The sequence below is a fragment of the Brachypodium distachyon genome, chromosome 1 (genome assembly GCF_000005505.3).
Source record: "Brachypodium distachyon strain Bd21 chromosome 1, Brachypodium_distachyon_v3.0, whole genome shotgun sequence".
NCBI classification, from domain to species: Eukaryota; Viridiplantae; Streptophyta; class Magnoliopsida; order Poales; family Poaceae; genus Brachypodium; species Brachypodium distachyon.
Genome location: NC_016131.3, coordinates 15,307,464 through 15,330,793, shown reverse-complemented (window position 1 = coordinate 15,330,793; position 23,330 = coordinate 15,307,464). Strand labels below are relative to the sequence as shown.

The following is a 23,330-nucleotide window of genomic DNA, read 5'->3' as shown; positions in this document are numbered from 1 at the left end:
CGTAACCAACAAGTTTGAAAAGCTTCTGGTAAACGGATGCAAGAAATTTTAACACCGAAGTCATAAACTAATCAACCTTGTGTACGTACATCCACGGACATACATATGGAGAGCAAGATAAATTATGAAAGTATTCCCTCCGTTCCTAAATTCTTATCGTTGTTTTAGTACAAATTTGAACTAAAACAGCGGTAAGAATTTAGGAACAGAAGAAGTACTTATGGTAATGGGTGGCCACAGTCGAGAGATACAGCCATACAATGCTATGAAACTGGGATTTAAAAAAAAATTGTAAGCTGAACAGAGACTCCCACTGGAGGCCCGGTCTGCTTTATTGGCCGGCAGCTCAGATAGGCCATAGCATAGCAATGTATCTTCTGCGTCTTGATCAAGTCAAATGGTATTTTTCTGGATCAATTTGCTGTATCAGCATTAAAAAGCAGAATACTTGCTGTCTCGCGATCTCCATGTGCCATACAAATTGGAATGTCTGGGTACAAATGCTTGGAAGGGGCTTTTGCTTTGCAAGCTAACAGCACATCCAGTCCAAATACAGATCTGCGCTGACAAAAACCCACAACAAAGAGCAGAAGACCTGCCACCGAGGGAATAGTAATTCTGCACATAGACCTGAAGCATTGTGAGGAAAATGTCAAATACTACCTACGGTTGACAGTTTGGCGCCAAAAAACTTGCGGAATTTACCTGTTACCGCTTGACCCATTGGAAACTCTTTCTTGCTTTTGCCTTTCCAGGCTTCTTCCTTTCAACCACGCGTGAATCTCTCGTTAAATACCCAGCTGTTTCAAGAAAAAACTATGACATCAGTAACTTTTGGAAGACCATATAGAAATGAAAAAGGACCGCAAGGCGGGAACAATCGTTAGCATTGACGCGGTCCTGGTTTTCAATTCTGTTTTGACCTGCTTTGAGATATGGCCGCAGTCCTGGTTCCCAATTCTGCAAGGCACGACTGATCCCCAGGCGCACGGCTCCAACTTGTCCTGCATTTACAGAGAAGAAATTCTATTTGGAAGGGTCTTTTGTGTGTAACACAAGAGTATGATCAATTAAGCATGCACAAGCAAGTATGTCCAGGCAGTAAACGAACATGGTCAACAGATGGTAAAGCTGTACTGTGTAAAGTGCGGCTATTAGAGTTGCAAGGAATCCGCTACCTGGGCTGAATTGTTAAACATTGATACTTTGAGAAGTTACACTTATTTAGAGCTGCAAGTTTGTGACCCTCAGGGTACCCTGTGACCCTCCTTAGTTCAACCAAATGAACTAGTTTTTCAAAAAGTTGTGTCATTTTAAAACTTTAGTTCATTTGGTTGAACTAAGGAGGGTCACAGGGTACCCTGAGGGTCACAAACTTGCAGCTCTACACTTATTACATTTCACATTCTTGGATCCTTAGAAATAACATGGGAAGTTCATCTCCATGAATAAGATTTTAGCTTCTACATGACAATCAAGAAAAAGATATTTCTCATCCAGGAACCCAATGAGAACCAACAAATGTTCATTTGTTTTAAATCGTTGAATACATGCCACATTCATAGCACATTGCCGTGTAATGTGAACATACAGGTTTGCACATCGATGTCTATCTTATAGTTGATGCACGAGCAGCTGACTCATTTCAGAATATAAAACCCATGGATTAGTGCATGAATATCTTACTTTATGCTGAACATGTCCATGTACAATCGCACAACGTCCAGCATCCCTACTTCTAAAATGATTGTAGAATACCACTTTCATATTGACATGACAATTCATAGACCTAGCTTCCTAGCCTACTGAGATATCATGTGCAGAACTACGAAAACTGACCTGAGACGCCGCCACCTTTCACAGTACAAGCTACATCCCAAAGCCCTAACGTCTTGGTCACGTTAAATGGGCGAAGAAGATCAGCCCGATGGTCCAATATTGGGAAGTAGACATCAAACTGCTTGTCGTTGACAATGAACTTGCCATCACCAGGCTGAATCCAAACACGGGCAATGCTGCACTTTCTTTTACCTGTCCCATAAGCCCTTCCTTTCTCATCAACTTGTCTTACACGTGCCTTAGCAATCTCCTCTTGCTTTTGGCGTTCTACTTCAGCTCTGCTTGATGTTGCATTCATTTTCTGGATAGCTCTGTCTTGTATTTCGCTAAGAGGAGGCAATCCCGGTATGCCCCTGGCATCCTTCAAGAGGATCAAACTGTCAATCATATCCTCCGTAATCCCAGAGGCAGAAATGAGATCCCCAAATGCACGATCCGGACCTGCAACCAGGGTTAAAAGAGTTTCCCACATGTTACATGATCCAAATGCATTGTTCATTTGTAATTCGCCATACAGTTTTCCTCAAACCAGATTTTGTTTTTCGTAAATCAGACATTGCAGGCAATTAAGTTCATGCTAAATATCTAATAACACATGAAACACAACAGACATCGGTCTCATAAATAGCAAATAAACTATCTGGTCATTTTGTAACTTCCATACTGCCTTGGAAATGAATGAACCCGGCATCACCTAAAGAAAACACTACTGGATACTGACATTTGCATACCAACTTCATTACGAGATAACCTTAAGCTGCAAAATGGATGATATCTTAAACCACATGCAAATGTATCATAGCCCACAAGCTCTTGATCTAGTATAAAAATCCCAGAGGCTACTCTCTAAACTAGTATTTGCAGTTTCCGCATCAAATGTTGGAATCTAGTGTGGTCTACTCAATCAGCTACTTAACTAATCCTACAGCTTAAAGTTCCTTACTCAACAAGTTAACACATTCTGCACATATAAGCACAACCGCATCCTCCCAAATTTAGTGAACATGCTACCGATAAATCAAAACGCAGATGCACTTATAATCACCTTTGAGAATCTCCATCAGCTGCTGCTCCCTAGCACTGTTCTCCTGCCGCTGCCGCTCCGCGTCTTCGTCTCCCCCTTCAACAGCCTCATCGAGGCCATCACCCCCATCTCCGATCCCCTCAATCCCCTCCTCCCCAAGCACAGCCTGGGCGAAAGGATCATCCTTATCCTCCTCCACATCGAGCGTCCACGGCGAGACGCCCTCGGCCGGAGCAGACTTTTTTCTGGCCGCGGGCGCTTCCGGTGCCGCATCCTTGTAGATCTCCTCGAACACGTCGCCCTTCTCGCCGTCCTCCGAGAGGAAATCCTTCGACCACGCGTCCTCGACGACGCCGCCCGACCCTAGCGGCGCTTCGCCGGCAGCGGCAGCGGCAGGGTCTACATCCGCGAAAGGGTCCGGATCGCCGGTTTCCGGCGCGAAGGCCCACGGATTTCTGGAGTCATCGTCGCCGCCGTCGCGGCCGGACGTGGAGAGGAGCCGCGGAGAGAAGATGCGGTCGGGGAGGCGACGAAATGGGAGAGGGGTGGAGAGAGGAGACGCGACCGTGTGGGCGGCAGGGGCGGCCGGAGTCGCCGTTAGGGTTTGGAGGCCGCGGCGGAGGTGGAAGAGGCGGCGGAGCAGCATGGTGATGGTGCGGGGAGGGCGGCGGCGGCGACCACTCGTGGGGGAGCTAGGGTTTTAGCGGCATAATTCTTTTCAGTTTTCTTCCACCCGCTTCCACTGAGCACGGCTGCTTTGCTGTGTTACGTAAAGCGATCGAGAAAACGTATTCTCCGTGCTTAACTTGGGGGGAGACACGTACTTGAAAAAAAAAATAACTAGACCTATCAACTCGCTGCTTACATCGAGAGGAGGCATATGTCATTTGTTGGTTTATTTGGAACTGCCCTAAAAGTCTAGTAGTATTTCATAAGAAACAAATCTTCAATTTTTCATAGGTGGTTCTTACGTCAGAGAGCGAAGATCGTCGGTTTTGGGTGCAACATGAGTTGTTCAGCTTTGAATGGCATGCTTGTTACAGGCCGAAGACTATTGGAGGAATAAGAAAATGCACGATTGCAGTACCACGTCCATTTGGTTTCTACAGAATTTTGTTTCCACCAAAGTTTGTTTTGATTGCACCAAATAGACTTTTATTACTCCCTTGATACATTATATACATAGTAATTGTCGCTGATTTTGGTGGGAGGGAGTAGAAATTTTACTCCCACTCCAAACATTTGGAAGGAACATATCCGGTGAAAACCTTGATTCGGTGCAAACTTGCAAACTTTCATCCTAGCCATCAGATCTACCACGTGCGGTCTAGATGAGTGTGGGGATCCAACCCACCACTTAAACGCAGATTCGCAAACCCCCCCCCCCCTCCCAAACACCACCTTCGCGAGAGGAACATTATGATTCGCAAAAAAAATAGAAAACACAAACTCGAAGAGTCCTTTAAATCAAAGGAGGCTCGAGGGCTACATGATTGTTCATCAATGGCTTCTTGTAATTTCTAATGACGATTTTTCTTTCTTATGCTTTTGGAATGACTGATACTAATATCTATAGATGTGCATCAGCTGATGCAGAGGTTGGCCTCGTATGCCTTTCAAAAAATAAAACTTATACTCTATCCATTCCGAAATAAGTGACGTGGATTTGAATAAATTCTTATACATATCCAAGTCACTTGTTTCCGGACAGAGGGAGTAGCTTGTTTTAGCCACGTGTTATACAAAGGAGTAATAGTAACAAAGATCACCAAATCCAAAAAAATGAAAGAGCGACTTTTGAAATTTAGTTTGGAGTGCAAAACTTTCATGTATATATCTTTCAAAAACACTGCAGTTTTCCTTCCGGTACCCACAAAATTCTAACGGTTCACCTGGGGTCTTTAGATGAACATATTTTTTTTACATGAACTTAGATTGCCTTATGCAAAAGTTGTATCCTTACATTCCAAGCATAGTCGTGAAAACAAATGGTACTAACATACATTAAAAATGGTGAGGAAAGATATGGTTTCTTTTTCAACACAAAGAAGCAAAAGATACGCTGCTGTCGAAAGAAAAAGAAGCAAAAGGGTAACAACACAAAGCAGATTTTGTACTGAACCCGGGCAACAAGAAAAGTTTACCTTTCTCCCGGTTTGGAAATTTACCACGATCCACATGGATGGATTCGATGGGCCTTTTGCAGGAGCCACAGCCCACAGCCACCCATCTGGATCACCTGGCCGCAAAGCGATCTCTGCTGCTGGCACGGACACGTCAGAGAAAATCCATCCCCGGAAAGCTTTTGTTCCCATGCATGGTACCTCCGCCCGAGAGGCCCGGAGACTGATGGAGCTCAACACGTGAGCGCACCGCACGTACGCTCTTCCCCGTTCTGAACAATCTCTTCACCGAGAAAGGGGTGACTATCAATTTATCATCCTCTGTAATACTCTCTTGTTTCATATTAATTGTCTTAAATTTTCAAATATGAATGTATCTATGTTTAAAAAACGTCTACATACATGTCATATTTTGACAACTAATATGAATCGGAATTTTGGCCGTGCAATGCAAGGATGATGTGAAAGACGATTGCCTAACGTGTGTATGTGTGGACAAAGTTGGCAGAGGCTTATTATGTTTACCTCCCCACTCATTGGCAATCATGGGTTCTCAGTTATCGTCGTGTGTGTGTAAGGCAAGATGAGGAACTAATTCTTCAATCATGTAGTTGTACGATCTAAGACTTGTTTTCACGGGGTAATCAAGTGCATGTAAGATAGTATAACAAGAAACGGTCAATTTGAGACACTGTTCATCACGTGTTTGCCTTTCAGCAAGGAGGTCTTTGGTTTGTGGATTCGGAGGCTGCAAAAAGAGAACATTAAGTTTCTTGATTTTCTGAATTACGTAGATTCTTGTAGCACCAAACGAATGTCATAAAAAAATTGAGGCAATGGAAATTTTGTTTCTAAAATCTGAACGAATGCACATAATCTCCTTCCCCATGTATACGGGGTAGAATACAGTCCTAATTAAGGAAGTACGGATCAAACAAAAAATATAGGAGGATTCTCAAGGATTATGATGGTCCCAAATTATTTTCGATTGTGACTAAAAATGTCTAGGAGACAATAAGGTTCCTCCAATGACAACATGGGTGTGCACACAACATACACAATGCAAGAAAATTACGACCTACGAGTCTTCGATCATCTGCAAATTAGCCAACTTTGTTTCAGGAACAAAACACAGTAAACCAACTAGTACGAAACTGCGAGCTGTTCTCAGTCTTCGGTCATCTGCAATTTATCCAACTTTGTTTCAGGAACAAAACACAGTAAACCAACCGTAGATTCCCAGCGATAACAGCCAGATAAGAAACACGAAAACGCAATTAATCCCCATCAGAGTTCGTTACAGCCACCATCCAAATCCAAAAATAAAACGAGCCAAAGCTCTCCTCCTCCAAACGGTGGTCCTCCTCCTCCTCAGTCCAAACGGGATAGGCCCCAACCTGAAAGCCCCCCTGCTCCAACTTGGCCACCACAGCAGGTAGAGCGGTAGCAGAAAGAGATTCATAGAGAAACACAAAGAAAGGTTAAAACAAGGATAAAGATTTTTATACTGCAAATGCATCGCACCTAATCTGTTGCTCTCTCTGGCCGAGTCGCACCTACTGCTCTCTCTGCCTGCCTAGCCTAAACTAAACCCCGGCGCCTCACGCACGCAATGCCAAGAGCAAGCCTCGGGGAAACGTATAGATACTTTAAAACACTTCTTGCATGTTCGTCTTGTTAATGATCTGTCTTAGCATAAGCATTATATATTACAAGTATTCTCTCGGTTTCTAAATTCTTGTCGCTGTTTTACTTCAAATTTGTACTAAAACAACGACATAATTTAGGACCGGAGCGAGCAGTATGTAAAATTGTTGTTACTACTGCCGTCTGCCGTGGGCTGACAGAGTTTACAAGTATGTAAAATTGTTGTTATTACTGCCGTCTGCCGTGGGCTGACAGAGTGTACAATTATATACTGCATCGCCTCACTGGATTGTTGGGGGGCTGTATACGTGCGGCCAGAGATTTTATTGAGTTGTACCGAGTCGATTTATTGTGCTGCGTAGAACAAAGTTGACATTGCCCCCCACCATGATGATGAGACTGTTGCCGCACACCTAATGAGCACACGTACTGACGTACTGTACGTACAATACAAGCCTCGAATTGATAGCCCGTTTTTTTTTGGAAAAACATGGTTAATTTAAAGGAAATTTCACATGATTTCTAGCTGAATTGGTCTCTCCTCTTGAGGAAAAAGAGAAAGAGAAACATCTCCAAATCGAGCAAAGGCGATGGGGTTAAGGGCAGATCCGGAGGGTTAAGGTAAAGTATAATAAGTGGGCGCGGCTGACAGCGCAGCAAGCGGGTTAAGAAACCGAGAAGGCTTCCGGAGCAAGCCGCCTCTCCCAGGAGAGAGAAAGAGGAGTTATACGGAGATGGCGGCAGGCAGCGCGTGTGTGCGTGCGGTCGCGTAATGGCTGTCGCATTCGCTCCTCCTCCGCGGCAGCGGCTCCAAAAACCCGAGGAGCCCCAAATCCTAACCACCGCCGCCTAATCCCATTCACCCGTGCCCGTGTACCCGCGTTGCGTTGCGTTGTGTCCACCGCACGCCAACGCCAGATCGGCGGCGGCGAGGCGCGGGGCTGGGCTGGGCTTACTTGGATCCAATGTTGGTGGTGGTGCTGATAGTGCTGGGGTAGCTGCGGTTGGACTGGTTGGTGGGTGGGTGGGGTTGCTGCTGGTTGACGCGGACGATCTGCGGCGGCGAGGATGGCGGCGGCGGCGGTGGCCGAGCGGCAGCAGCAGCAGCGGGGCGGGGCTGCGGCGGCGGCGGCGGCGAGCGGCGGCGCGGTGAGTGGCCTTCTACGTACTCCTGTTTCTCGGATTCCTTGCTTGCGTTTGGGGGGAACGACGCCGTGGCTGGTGCGCTGGGTTGGAGTTTGGTATCTCATGCCGCGCGGTCTCTGAGGTGCTTTGCTTTCCGGTGTGTTTCGCTGATTTGTTCGTCCAATTTTCGGGGGTTGAGCTGTGGGGTGGGCTCCGAGTGACTTCGAGATGGCACGGACGGACCGCCGAGGAGAAATGGAGTTCACCGGTGGTTTGATGTGCGTTCGACTCTGACGCGAAGGGGCGGGCTGCAGGGGTTACTGCTGCTGGTGCCTTTGGGTTTCGGTTGGACTGGAGAGTGGATGTATTACCAAGAACTAGAGGTTTTGGCTCACAATCACAAGCGGAGAACTGCAGACGGATTTAATTTGGATTGGAGTGGAGCTGCTTAGTGTTTACTACAGTACAGGAATGTGAATGGGACTGTTTTTGGGGGTGGTTACATTTAACATGTCATGAGGATGAAGGCATTCTAGTGTCAAATAGAAGCTGAAACTAGAAATTGGCTGTGTCCAATTGGTTGGTATCAGAAATGCGTGTGGTTACTGATTATGTCGTAGGCTGAGAGTTGTCGTTTGATTGTTAAGATGGCGTGTGGCTAGATAAACTTGGATTTGGAGTGCAGGGAGTTTGTGAATTTAGAAGGAAGGCGACGAATTTGCTGGAGTTTTTTTTTCCTCTTTTTGTTTACTTGGGCACTGTTGAGCACAGGGCAACAAGCCGTGTACATTCGTTTGCTATTTGGAGACCTCCCCATGTTTCAAAATGAGGCACTTCTCATGTTTCGATTTATTCATTATGTATGTATTGTGATGTAGCAGATACGTAGGTTCCTGTTGTACTTTCGCTTTAATAGTGTTATGTTTATCTGGGTAGGAGTACCTAGTGATGTCACTTTCTTGATGATCTCATCTAAGCATTCAGATAACATGCCACATGTCTAAGTTATGTTATTTTGTATTTACTGTCATGATTAATTCATCATAATATTTCTGACTTCAAAATGCCCATAACCAGGTATTTAAGAGTGGCCCTCTCTTCATATCATCAAAAGGTAAAACTATATGCACCCACATATTTTTTTATCTTGTACCATTTTTGGGCCCAACATTTTTTTCCATATGACTAACACAGCCGGGTTTTGGGCCCTAGCATTGTTTCGAACTTATTTTATAATACAATTTTTAAAGGTAACGGTAGTGAATTTCTATCTTTGTTCTTGAGAAATCATCTATGCAGAGATAAAATACAGAAATCTCATTAATGATCATACATGGTATTTTGCTATGTCAATATGAAAATCAGGATGGGGCTAGAATGACCATGCCGAGTTGCTTGTACTTTTCTCTCCCTCGAGAAAAAACTTGCAAGTTTTGCATCTCTATGCATTCGTAGAAAGAAGAGTTCATAATATACAAGTCTAACCCCCATATTTTTCTACACACGAGCTGTTCCCAAGAACTTGCCTATCTGGTAGTATCTGCTGTTCCCAAGAACTTGCTTTCATCACAATCTGTATGAGCAAGCGACGATATTCGGTTTCTGATGCTGCCAGATCAACTATGTGGTCGACCACCCCTTTGAGCCATCGGTGTGGAGTTGACCGCCAGCCTCCACCACTCATGATTGACGAGTTGCTTGTATTGAGATCATGAATTCACTGGTAGAATAGGATTGTAGGTTGGAGCTACAGATGGAAACATATCAATCCACAAAGGATTAGTAAGTAGTAACATACCATTATGGCAGTATAGTACTAGTTCTGTTTCTTCTTTCTACATGTCAGGGAGTTGGACATGGGGGCCATTCCCAATTTTCATATATGTTTCCAACATCACAGCCGCTCATATCTTTTACAGGCCAAAAGCAACAGAGGGAGGCATATTTTCTATATATATTGTTTGTGACCAAGTTTGACCTGTGTTTGTTTCCTTTTAATCCTTTTATGAGTTTGAGTCTGCCGTAAGATTTCAGATTCAGTTCTGTCCTGATTACATGGCCACGAGTTCAGTTACGGGTCATCAAATTCAGAATTAACAACCAGCTATTTTTTTTAAGTCCCCTAGACTGAATCTTGCCTATGGTAAGTTATTTGATTTTGTAGTTAACCTCTCGTCCTAGTTGTTCAATTTATTTGATTTTGCGCCTGATCACCTCTATTATGTGGGCTCTGGCATGAATTTCGTCAAGCTATTATACATATTATTAACACTGAAAGGATAACTATAAATTTTCCTACTTACAGTATTATTTTGCTTTTATCTGAAAAAGAACCTTTGCTTATATGATTTCCAGGAATTGGGTGGAAATCTTGGAAGAAGCGTTGGTTCATCCTCACCAGAACATCACTGGTTTTCTTCAAGAGTGATCCTGTTAGTATTATCATTCCTGTTCATAATATAGATCTTACCTGTACTGGAAAGCACACACTAAGTAGACTCTTCAGAACAGAAATGCTTTGTATCCAGCTTGTTGATCTAATAGTTCAAAACCATCTTGTATGATATCTAGTTAGGCACTTTAATCATATCTTCATCACTGCCAATATGGTAATATTCTAGTTTGATAGTCTAGATTTTCAGAATTCACAACATCTATGCATGTATGCTAAGACCAAAATAATATGCAATGTTTGAATTTAGTTCTGAATAGCAGAATGATTACTTGGACTTTGCACTTTTCTGTTCAATTTCAGTAACATCTTGTCATATCCTCAGTGTTGGTTGCTTGCTGTGGTTGTAGCTTCTTTTATTTTCTTCCAATTTCCACCAACTTCATGTGTTTCTTTACTTTTAAAGTAAAATATCGAATTATGTTTAGTGCTCGATCCTAAGCTGCATAAACCTGCTTATTCTTGTTTTGCCCAATGTTGTACCATAAATGAGGTTTAGTGTGGAACTACTTAGTAGGATATTTTCCCTTCTATTCATTGGTCCATCTTACAAGTTGACTCTCACTTGACAAATGCTTGTTCTTGACATTGTAGAATACCTTGCCCCAGAGAGGCGGTGAAGTGAACCTTACTTTGGGGGGAATTGACTTGAATAGTTCTGGGAGGTATGTGTCAGCCAAATTTCTTGTCCTATCTTTTGGTGCATTGTCCCCAATAATTGTGGTACTAAATGTGTTTCATGAGCTGTGTCAAATGAAATGATGCTTCTTTTTTTGTTTATTTTGCACAATGTCATACTAACAATATTTTCCGTTTGCAGTGTAGTTGTCAGGGAGGACAAAAAGTTGTTGACTGTCCTATTTCCAGATGGCCGTGATGGCCGTGCCTTCACCTTGAAGGTACTCCATCCAAAATACAAGGATCATTATTATGCGTGCAGTGGATGTTATAAAACCCTTGACCACTAATTTGTGCATAAGTATATAGGTTGATCATGTAGGGGCATGCCATTGTTGTATTTATCTTGAAAAACTATTCAATGTTATGTACCTTTGTATTTTTATTTTTATGGCATATTAAAATATACAATAATAGTGAAAGTCGTTCATTAGAGATTGTTGAAAGTCAAACGGGCATTAGTTTGGAACAGAGGGAGTATATAGTTTTCCCTTTAACTTAGTAGACCACTTGAGCAAATGCATGCCTTTTCATGCTCCTTCAAAAGTTAAATAAAAGCACTGCTATTCTTACTACAGGCAGAAACATCTGAAGATTTGTTTGAGTGGAAAATAGCACTGGAAGAAGCTCTTGCACTGGCCCCAAATGCAGCTCTTGTGATGGGACATAATGGGATATTTCGTAATGACACAACAGATGCATATGAAGGAGCAGCTCCAAATTGTTGGTTCCTCACAATATGATATTACCTACTATTATTCAACAAACTTAATACCCGACTGTTCTTTTTTCATACCTTTCCTCTGTTTTCTGCAGTGAGAGAGAAGAGGCCTACCAAATCCTTGGTTGTCGGAAGGCCAATTCTTCTTGCATTAGAAGATATTGATGGCAGTCCTTCTTTTCTTGAAAAAGCTTTGTGTTTTCTTGAGAAACATGGTAGGTTAAACAGAGTTAATTATCATCAATGTTTGGGACTGGCTGCACTTTACATTTCGTATGCAGCATGTTGCCTCCAACCAGTCTAAACATTTAACTGGAATGGGAATATTTTCTTGCAGGGATAAAGGTGGAGGGAATTTTGCGGCAGGCTGCAGATGTCGAAGAGGTTGACAGAAGAATGAATGAATACGAGCAAGGTTTATGTGATTACATTGTTCATTTTTGAAACAGTGCGATTTTAATTGGTGGTTTTCTGATTTGGTAGTTTTATGGTCATTGTGCCTTTAGTTCAACTTGGATACCTGTTTCTGTTTTATTCCAGGAAGGACTGAATTTGCACCAGACGAGGATGCCCATGTTGTTGGTGACTGTGTGAAGGTACCTTGTTGCGATTCCTGTTGTGTTGTTTCTCCAAATGTTCATAGATGACATATAGTTTCAATTTTTCTTGTTCTGGTCGCCAACTGTACTCATGTTGACATACATCTGCAGCATGTTCTGCGTGAGCTACCATCTTCTCCAGTGCCTGCTTCCTGCTGCACAGCATTATTGGAAGCTTTCCGTAAGTCCTCTATGATGTTAACCTAAATAGTTTTTCTTGCGAGAAGAGAAGGCGTCTAGGGGAGTCAAAAGTTCCTTTTTATCATAACTGTGAAAGGCTTGAATAAGTACATTCGCCGGATACACTGCCTTACATGATATTACAATAAGCATTGTCAGTATGCTAGTTACTGCATTAACCATATAATATCAGATTTAAGAATATTTAACTCAAGGATACACTCATGCCCTTGAGTTACCAGGCACATCTTTTTAAGGAGGGTTGGCCTTTCTTCTGCATGCCTTTCTATTTTAAATAATTTATGGATCTAACTAGTGTATTGGTATTGCACGTTACTCCAGGAGCCAACATAAAGAATACACGAGGACTCCTAGATTAACAAAATCGGTGTAGTAAATCTAAACTGTTGTAACATGTGGTACCTAACATGTAGCATGCTCATATTCTGGCTATTGATTAAGGCTACATTATCAGCCCTTGCAATTTAACAGTTAGTTAATATATGAAACTTCCTAATGCATTTGTTTCAAAAATGTCTGCAGAAACCAAATGTTACAGTTAACTTAGTTACCTAGCTGAATTTTGTATGTGCAGGTTCTATGTTTCCTCTGCTTCATATTCCCTTTTTATCATTCTTTTCACTTCCTTCATGCTTTTCCAGGTCTTGAAAGTAAGGAATCACGGATAAATTCTATGCGTGCTGCCATATCTGAGACATTTCCCGAGCCAAATAGGCGGCTGCTGCAGAGGTTAGTTTTTAAATGGCAAAATCTTTAGTGTCTGAGTTAGCTTTTACCTGCTGGCATATCATTGCTGAATAGTGCATCTCAAATCTAATTCCTCCTGTGCTCAAGCATGTGGTGAACTCTCTTGATTAAAATTATACAAATGGATTAAGACATAACATCGAACACACATGTTCATCTGTATTAATAGTTCTTGTAGCTGTCAAGCTGGTTAGAAACAGCATGTTTATCAATTACCAAGCTAAATTCTTCGATTAGCTTACAAATCTAATGTTTGCAGAATTTTGAGAATGATGCACACTGTTGCTTCTCATACTACCAACAACCGTATGACTCCATCAGCAGTTGCTGCCTGTATGGCTCCCCTTTTGCTGCGTCCACTTCTGGCTGGTGAATGTGAGATGGAAGATGACATAGACATGAATGGTGACAATTCTGCTCAGCTTATTGCTGCTGCAATTGCTGCTAACAGTGCTCAAGGCATTGTCACAACTCTTTTAGAGGATTATGAGGGCATATTTGATGTAAGTTTGTCTTATGCTGTCCCACAGTTCATTGCCCTGATGACACTATTCTCGACAATTTGGGTTGATGCCATTTGCTATTAGTTTTTCTAGTTACCGTAAAAACTTCTCATCACCATGATTATCACTTTTACAGGATGAACACCCTAGGTGTTCCCTGTCACCTGATTCTCGAATTCAAGATAGTGGAAGTGAAGAATCTACAGATGACGAAACTGTGGATGCCAAAGAAAATGGGTTTCATGATGCAGAGAATGATGTAGATCAGGAATTAGATGAGCGTATACTGAGCGGAAAGTTGAGTGAAAGCAGTGCGTGTATTGGTGGTGACCTCTATGACTACCAGGTTTGATATAGTTCTCTTAAATTTCTAATCTGTAGTAATTTCTGGCCGGATACCAATCATATATTTGCCTCCTATATGTTAAGATAGCCAAAAATATTTTATTTCCAATTTCACTGATGATGTGTTTTGCTATATATGTGCAATATGGCTCAAATTTTTGTTATTATATCACAGTCTTATCTCTGCTGCTGTTTCCTGTGAGCTTTTTTTGGCTATAATATCATTACATAGCATTTACTAAGTATACACTTTATTTTTTGATGTTTGTGATCTGAAGCATTCCGAGTAGTCCGATTAGAAAGTGACTTTGTTTTCATTCATATTCACTTAGTAAGATGTTTTTTTCTTACTGACTGTAATGTGGCACGGCAGGTAGATCATGGTGATTCAGACACTGAACCTTATGTCGAAGATAAGGAAGCAAATTTGGATTTGAAGGATGCCCCAAATAGCCATTTAGCTCAAAATGGCAAGATAAATGTCCAGAGACCACTGAATGAAAAGGATCCGACAAATCTGGTGTCCAGTCACGAGTCTCCATTGTCAGTGGGAGAGATTCTTTCTTCTTTGGATGCAGGAGTTCGTTTACCTGGTCCTGGAGCTGAATATTCTGTAGACAGCCACTCCATCAAGTCGAATGAAACTCAGCTACATGTGAAGCGTTCTAACATTTGGGGACGGAATAATGTAAGTGAGGAGTAATCTTTTGTTGTCTTCCCTTATAAGTTCCTGTTAGTTGAATCAAAGTAACATTTATGGCCATTTACTAAAAGTGTTTTGATTTTAAAAATAGTTACCACATGTTAGTCACTTATTCTTGAAGCTTTTGTAATTGTCTAATGTACCTTTTCTTTTGACCTGGTGGATTTAAACATATGGTTTATGCAGGCAAGAAAGAGCCAACAGACAGAATTTGTTGATTCATCAGGTGAAGAAGAGTAAGTTTTCTATTCATTCCAAGTTAAAATTCCTAAAACTTAAATTTTACATGGCTGTTTTGTATAAAGATATGCAAGTTTAGTTATTCTGGTTTGGGTGTTGTTCTGTGATAACCATCCTCCTAATTCTGCGATCTAGGGCATTTTTCTGTTATTTGCTTGGCTGAAGATTTCCATTTAATTATTATATGTATTTCCCCACTGTCTATGATAATGATTGTTATAGAACGGATCCATGGAGGAAGTTGTTTCTCTTCAGTTAAAAAAAGAAAGAAAACTGTTTCTGTGCTAGACTGCTAGCTTTATGGCATGTGCTACCATTGATGGGTGATGACATAGGAGATGCTCGTTGTGCAACTTTTAAACTTTCCGACATATCATTGAAGGATAGATTTTGTAATTAACTATGTAAACATACTTTTCAGGCTTGCTATCCAAAGACTTGAGATTGCGAAGAATGATCTGCAGATCAGAATTGCAAAAGAGGTAACAAAAGGAATGCAACTTTTTAGATGTAGGGCTTGTGATTTGTGGGAATCTTGCTAACTAATTGGAAATTCTTCTCAGACTAGAGGTAATGCAATCTTACAGGCGAGTTTGGAAAGAAGAAAACAAGCACTGCACGAGCGCCGTTTGGTCCTGGAACAGGATGTACGCCATATTCTTTTACTATATGCATCAAACTTCCTTCACACTTCCAGAACACGATGAAAATCTATCCATAGTATTCATGTTCATTAAATCTACTTTTGTTGCGATTTTGTTCAACAGTTTCCCATTTCATGTTCAAAAATTCCCTGTAGGATTTAATGTTAGTTTGATACGTTGCTTGATCGCAATTGTCTGTGCCTGTAGGTATCAAGATTGCAAGAGCAGCTGCAGGCTGAAAGGGATCTTAGAGCTGCATTGGAGGTTGGATTAAGCATGTCTTCTGCACAGTTTTCTAGTTCACGTGCTATGGATTCAAAGGTACTCAATATAAGCTAGTTGGTCACAAATAGCCGTAAATTCAGTTTTATTTTGTGTAGCTGTTGTGTCTAATTTCTTTGCCTTAAGACCAAGGCAGAGCTTGAGGAGATTGCTCTCGCAGAAGCTGATGTTGCAAGGTTAAAGCAGAAGGTTGCAGAGCTGCATGTCCAACTTAGTCAACAGCGGCAACACCAGTATGGCTCTTCTGGAGACGAGAATGATCGTTATCAACATCGCCCAAGTCATCTCCCACAGTAAGACAATGATTAATGCATTTTTCGTAATTATTGTTCAGTTCATCTATCTTTTTTAGGGGAATACAGCAGGATGTAATTGTGCAACACCCCCAGCTGTCACTTTATGAAACTAAAAGTCAAACATATATGGTTCAATCCACCCTTAGGGTGTGTAATTGTGCAACATGGCTTCAGTTGGGCCAGGCTATCACACCAACATGGAAAAAAAGTATGATGTTGTAATCTACAGAGTGCTGTAGCACCTTTTAAAATCTGAACACCGAAATGTATTTAGAAGGGGAAAGATAAGTTGCAAATTGTAACATGTGTCTTTTTTTAGCATCCTTTTCATTTTTACTCTTAACTCAAAAGGAGTTTGAATTAAAAATTTATACATAGTAATGTAAACTGAGAAGTAAATGCATTAGCATGTTTTTTTATTTTTCATATTGATTTGGGGCTTGTACTGACCTGTTTGCATGATTACACCTCGATTTGGGTTGCATCTGATACGTTGCCATTAAACTATTATATACAATAATCTTAAAACATTAACATACAGGTTGGTATAGTAGATGCCCACGAAATTCTTACTCTGCGTATTTTAGTTAAAAAAAAACAGGATTATCTGTAGCAAGTAACTGTATCGGCTTAAAACATACATTTTTTTATCAGTTGGATGTGTTTCAGTCTAAGATTATCCTTTCAGATTGCAATATATTAACAGTTGCAGATATTTTATTGCTACCAGGAACTTTGTTCAACCAGGGTTTGATATGAAACTTGCTTCCTGTAATCAAGAGAAGAAGCAGAGGCACGAGGTCTGAGAATAACTCTCCTTAACTTGAAGATTGTATCTTCAAAAGAGTCATTGCCTTTAAACTTGATGAATTCAACTCCAACAAATTAGCTGAATCAACTATATTTTTAATCTCCCTTTTATAATACTCCCTCTGTCCCATATTAAGTGACGAAATCTTACATGTATCTAGACGCTTTTTGGGTATAGATACATCCATATTTGGGCAAATTTGAGTTACTTAATATTGGACGGAGGGAGTGTTTTACAAAACTGAATCTGTTTGTTGTAAAAGGGCAAATCTACCGATGAATAACTTACCTTGCGTGATGTGAAACTGGCTTTGCATGAGGATGATACCAAGGGTTTAAGCCGCACTAACATTCTGACAGGAGAGCTTGTCGGGCGCGTCACACTGGAGAAGTATCAAGCAGCATGTGCTAACTCATGGCTCTTCGAAGCCCTTCTCTCGCAAGCACTCCTTAGATGCCTCCTCGAGCGATTCAAGGGAGGCGTCAACAAGCATGGCAGCGGAGAGTGGTTTGATGTCTTCAAACATCCCAAGAGCAACGGAGGTAAGGGAAAGCACTGTCTGTTACGGTCAGTCTTGGTACGAAGCACACCACTTCTTTTGGAGTTGACTGAGGTGTTGAACTCTCTTGTTGCAATGCAGGCTGTCGAGTACGGGAGGCAACTGCCTGTGCCATCATCCACTCTTGTTGAGCTAACGACGAGACTAGATTTCTTCAAAGAACGGAGGTCCCAGTTAATGGAACAGCTCCATAGTCTTGACTTAGGACATGGATCGGCGCCACACGGTTTTCCTTACAAGCCTTCACCCCCTTGGAACAGTCAGAGATAGGAAGTTTTCATTTCTCATAGTTTGACGTTTGTATATTCTCGGCAAAGGATATTGCCACTTCTTTCTTGTAGAAGCTACTAGCCAGAATGTATATTCCATCTCTTGGTTTTTGTTGTTGCATGCAGCAGCCTCATCCGAGTGTGATTTTGTAATGCTTTTGTAATATATTGTATGTAACGAGTTAAGGGTTACAAGGCAATAAAAGCGCCGGTCTAGAGCATATGGAAGTTAATTGAATCTGTTGTAGTGGACTCTAGCAATATAAAATGGTTGTTTGTCTATGACTTTTTGACGAGGGATATGTTTTTTTTAATCCAAATCATCGCATAAATACTTGGATCTTTCTTTTGAACTCCGTAAATACATATTTTTGTTGAATTAAGTTGATCATAGATCTTGTTGAGTTGGTCTATTGTATGTAATCCGAGGGAGTATAGGTTGAAGTCGCCATTATTTTAAGTGTCTTTATTCTAGATCAAACCAAGAGAGAGACCTCAGGTGATGCTGGGAGCATATCTTCGGTGATTAATTAGTGCGTGCCCTGGGTATCCACAAAACCATAATGCTTATGCTAGCTCTTTTGGCATTGCGATTATCACAATCTTGTTTTTTTCACTATTTTCGTGCTAGCTAACAAACTTTTCATTATTTTCGCGTGTATTTTTTCATAGAAATTATAAAATAAGTTCAAAATTCAGTAAAGCCAAACTGAAGCAGTTAAAGGTATCCACATTCTTTCTTTTTTGTTGTTTGCTGACTGGCTCAAGCACATTGCGAAGCCTGTTTTGCTCTCAGCGAAGACTTTGCCGTGGCCTATCCACTCCATATGGAGAGCTTTTGCCGGCCCGAACAATCTCACGACAGGTCGCGCGCTATTGCACTCCACGAGAGACAAAGACAACAAACATGAACAAACACATGAAATAAGTATACATGAAGTACTAGTAGCAGTACTAGGTTTCTTGGTGCTGCGTAAACACATGCATATATGTAGCTTTTCTGCGTTTGTTCTCCTCCTTTTATTCAACATTTCAACCACGATCAGAAGTGAAAAAAGGAAAACAGAACACTGACTGTCGACCGCTTCCTTGCGCCACACCTCTCCCACACATACGACGATCGTAGCCATCCCCACGACCAACGGAAAGAGTGGCGCCAGAAAGTCCCCTTCACACACACACGCACGCACGCACGCACATACCGTGCCGTCCGTGCGTGTGTGTGTTGAGCTCGTGTGCAGCTATTATTAACGAACAGAAAGTAAGCACGCAAACGAAGGAGGAAATTACAACACGCAGCACGAGAGGTTGCATTATATCTCTGACAAATCAGTCCGAATTTTCGCAATTCCTTTAATCACGTAGGCATTCACAAACGCCATCGCCATGGTCATCACAACGCCGTAGCCCTGCGCGTACAGAACAGCACATGCAAAATTGCAAACACACACCATCAGTAGTGAGTGAATAAGATCAAATATATACTGGAGTATATGCTACTCCAGCTTCCTAGCTAAGCGAGCTATACAGGTGATGTTTGTGACATTTAAAGAATTTTATCTAATCATGTACTCCCTACGATCCATAAAAAGTTTCGTCCACTCAGTACAAAATTTGTACTCCCTCCGTCCAACAAAGAATGTCTCAACTTTGATCAAATTTGAATGCATTTGTACACTAAGTCATGTCTAAATACATCTAAATTTTGACAAACTTAAAACATCTTTTGTTGTACGGAGAGAGTACTAACTTAGTACAAAATGGACAACACTTTTTATGGATCGGAGAGAGTTTATACATGTCACGTGCGTACGTACGTACCGTGTCGTCGTCCTTGCAGGGGTCAGCGATTACCGTCTCCAAGTGGCGCTTCACGAACTTCTCCTCTGTTTTCTCCATGTTATTAGGCTTTTCGCAAGAGGGGAAGCATTCGTACGCAAGCTCCGTGAGACGGTACACACCATGGAGCAAGCTTCGCACGCCTTCGTCCTTGCCTACCTCTGCATTGGAGGCCGCGATAGCCAAGTCGGAGAAATATTTCTTCAGTCCCGCAACCTCCTCCACCGGCTTCAAAATCGACAGCAGCTGTGAGTCGGCGTACTTGTTTGCATCCGTGGACAAGTGCTGGTACACCTGTATATTGTGTAACGAATGAAACGGCGAAATCAGGACTGATGGCTCTTGGTATCATATGCTCTCTTTACTTCTAAAATTTCAAAAGGCGGCCTAAATAAGCTAAAAATTCTTGTAAAGTTTTCAAGAAAAAAAAAGAGTTGAATTTGCTTGTAATCTGCATGAAAAATGCTGACATATGACTATCCATAACCTAGGTTGTTCATATGGAAATAGGTAGCAGAGAACCAGCTCGATCTATAAATGAATACAACAGACAGCCACATAACTTCATTTCTACCGAGAAAATGAATGAAAGAACGAACTACCACCACAACAAAATGAACCCAGTGCAAGATAGCAAGAAAATATATTAAGAACTGAAATGAAGAAAAAGGAAGCAGGCTAGCTAGAAGATAGCTACTCGCTCCGATCCATATTAGTTGTCAAAACATTACATGTATCTAGGCGCGTTTTTTAAGCATACATACATTCATATTTGGACAAATTTGAGACAATTAATATGGATTGAAGAAATTAGTAGAAATTAAACGGACAAAGTAAAGAAAGAAGCGGCTTGACCAACAAACGAATAAATAAAGAAGCAACCCAAGAAACAGCAAGCACACCTTATCTTGCCGGCCTTCATTGCCTTCCCCGGCCTTCACGCTCCCGGCCTGTCGCGGCAGTGGTGACACGCCAACAGTAAGAAACGAACTACAGAGCGGGAATGATACTAGGCTTCCATGGCCCCTAACAAACTGGACGGCCCGCGGAGTACTGGACTGGCCGAGGTGGGAGAATACACTGCCCCAGTCCCAACGACGGCGCCTGCGGAAGCCATCAGGTTAATTCTCTCTGTTCTAGCAACCTTTCTGATCTCTCTAGTCTAGCTCTGATCTTTGTCTCTCTGTGGTTGGGTGAGTGAATATGAGGAGCTAGGGGTAGCTTCTTTATATAGAGAGTGGCTGAGTGTCAGGTTAGGGTTTTTGTTGATTCGGTCCAAATTAATTAATGCTATAATTAAACAACGTCGTAGCTTACCTTTGTGATAACCGTATCATTTTTTCTATGCATGTGGACGCGCGTGGATGCATGCATATATAGTCCACCTAACTTATTTTTGTTCTGCACCAAACATGCTTGTTTCCATGCATGCGCGTGCCTACCGTACATATGCACAAAGCAAGGAACTCTCTTTTTTTATAACAAACGCATGTAGTCAAATTTTACAAATGACATTCGTTATAGCCGATGTGTATGTCCACACAAGAAATTGACAACTTTCTGGTGTGAAAAAGGTTATGCGCACACACAACAGCAGGTACGTATAATTCATCAATTGGACGACAGCTGACTTAATTATAAGACCTCTTTAATTTTCGACGATGCTTGTGATAAAGTTGATCAATACCATCCCAGTTAACATGCCAAGATCGATCGGCTCAAGTCAGCAGCTATATGATATTTCATCGTACCTACCTACTACTCCCTCGGTTTCTAAATACTTGTCGTGATTTTAGTGCAAAATTGAACTAATAAAACCACGACAAGTATTTGGAACGGAGGAAGTACGTAATATCCAAGTTGCATGGCAGCATGATCGAGTCCAAGACAGTACACGCATGAAGTCCTCTCTTTTTTCAACCAAGTGTTAGTTTATGCCCCCCAACTACTTAATTTGCTAGTAATATAAGGGAAATGATAGTGATGTGGTAGCTACTTTCAGCTAGTAAACCTCGTCAATTAACTGCATGCATGGGTCGTTGCTGCCCAAACCATGCATTGGATGCGTGCGTGCGTGCGTGCATGGTGTTTCTGTCTTCTGTTCTGTGTGTGAAAGCTGGGACGAGACTCTGCTTTTGCTTGCATGGTCACGGAGCTCAGTTGTTAATTAATTAGCCAACATATATAACAGGGATCGATCGATGAGGCGTAGCAATATGTATGCATGACGTGCTAGCAATAATCGTGAGTCCCACCATAATTTTCTTTTACAGCCATTCTGGGAATGAACGTGGAATTGCCGTGGAGACAAGTTCTGAACTCCTGAATCGCAGGAAAAAAGAAGAAGAAACCCTCGCAAGGGCTTGCATTGGCATTCGGCCCTGAGGAAGAAGGAACATGGAGTTGCAGGAACTCTCGGTGAGTGGCACAAACAAGCGCCACGGAGTAGATGAGCAGCGTAGCGTCGGTCGGAGCTGGGCCTGGGCAGCGGAATGCATTAGCAGCATTGGCCTGCAGGAGAATGCATTATTCGGCCCGAACGGTGCGCGACGCACTATTTGGGCCGAGCGAGGGCTAGTTAACGGGCCCAAATTAAAATGAGGGAGAAACCCGCGTCGGACTGGCCGTGGAAATGTGGAATTCGAATTAACTAGGGACCTGGAATCCCATTCCCGTCCGGACTCTGTGATCAGCTGGACGCGAGTTCGTCGTGATCTCTCGCAACTGGAGTCGGAGTCCAATTCCGGAGGACGCATGATCGTCCGGCTACATATATGCCCGGCCGGCGCCCTTCCTCGTTTCCTCCCAACCCAATTAACCATTGCTCCATTGCGCCGCATCCATCCCAACCCGCCGAGACAAACCGTGTACCGCGCCAACGAATTCACGAACAAAGGAAGAAGCCGTGTTCACGATGTGCGTCGTCGAAGCCCGAACCAGCTGCAGCTCCGTGCACGCCGGCTGCAAGCGGCCGCTCGAGCTGACCGTCTACGACCCGGCGGCCGCCGCAGAGGCACAGCAACGTGCCAATGCGGCAGCCCTGCCGGGTCCTCTGGTGCCGTACTTGGCACCACCTTCATCATCGTCATCATTATCCGAGCCTATAAACGCGGTCCCACTCGCGGCCTTCGCACCCGATTCTCGGGTCGAGCCGTGGTGGGTCCGCGGGAAGCTGTTCCCGCACCTCAAGCTCCGCTTCGAACTTCCGGTGCACTTCATCGCCGAGAAGACCGTGACGGCCACGGACCTCGACCCGCACCAGAACCGGTTCCGGCTACCGACCGACGGCGTGCTCCGCAACCTCCGCCCAATCCTCTCCCCTATAGAGCTCGCCGCCGCCAACCTTCTACACGACGAGGCCCCAAGGCCAAGGCCGCCGAGGCAGCTTGTAGTCCCAGAGGATCAGAACCAAGAGGGGATGAGGAAGAAGAAGCGGAAGGGGAAGAAGCACGGCGGGCTGCCGGTGCTCGTGGTGGGCTACGACGCCGGCATCAGGGAGCTGCAGATGTCGCGCTGGGAGAGCAGCCGCGGCGTCATCATCAAGGGAGAGGGGTACCTGGGCTTCATCGCCGACTGCAGCTTCAAGGTGGGCGACGCCGTCGAGATCTGGGCCTTCAGGGAGCGCTTCTTCCGTTTGTTTGGCTCCAACGTGTGTGCTGATAGCCCGTTGCATGTTTTGATCA

At 42.8% G+C, this 23,330-nt stretch overlaps 1 protein-coding gene and 1 non-coding gene across 2 annotated transcripts; one reads left to right on the top strand and one right to left on the bottom strand.

Annotated features, from left to right (window-relative positions):
- Window positions 1-105: 105 nt before the first annotated feature.
- MIR5175A (microRNA MIR5175a) lies at window positions 106-242 on the bottom strand. Its single transcript, NR_126919.1, has one exon. It is a non-coding gene; the product is annotated as a microRNA MIR5175a (primary transcript).
- A 7,085-nt stretch (window positions 243-7,327) lies between these two features.
- Window positions 7,328-18,090, top strand: LOC100828242 (rho GTPase-activating protein 7). Its single transcript, XM_010236241.3, has 22 exons — window positions 7,328-7,782; window positions 8,836-8,872; window positions 10,114-10,190; window positions 10,805-10,875; window positions 11,031-11,109; window positions 11,467-11,611; window positions 11,705-11,824; window positions 11,947-12,024; window positions 12,150-12,205; window positions 12,320-12,389; window positions 13,051-13,138; window positions 13,416-13,659; window positions 13,796-14,005; window positions 14,378-14,692; window positions 14,894-14,943; window positions 15,369-15,429; window positions 15,511-15,594; window positions 15,799-15,912; window positions 16,000-16,166; window positions 16,900-16,969; window positions 17,340-17,522; window positions 17,621-18,090. Exons 1-22 carry the CDS (start codon window positions 7,702-7,704, stop codon window positions 17,807-17,809), a joined length of 2,589 nt encoding a protein of 862 aa, XP_010234543.1. The 5' UTR covers window positions 7,328-7,701; the 3' UTR covers window positions 17,810-18,090.
- Window positions 18,091-23,330: the final 5,240 nt, after the last annotated feature.

What these genes read in the sequence shown, in the direction of transcription:
- LOC100828242 (XM_010236241.3), top strand. Translation starts at nt 7,702, where the DNA reads ATGGCGGCGGCGGCGGTGGCCGAGCGGCAGCAGCAGCAGCGGGGCGGG. An exon ending in ATTATGAGGGCATATTTGAT is followed by an intron (nt 13,660 to 13,795) that starts GTAAGTTTGTCT and finishes TCACTTTTACAG; the next exon opens with GATGAACACCCTAGGTGTTC. An exon ending in ACATCCCAAGAGCAACGGAG is followed by an intron (nt 17,523 to 17,620) that starts GTAAGGGAAAGC and finishes GTTGCAATGCAG; the next exon opens with GCTGTCGAGTACGGGAGGCA.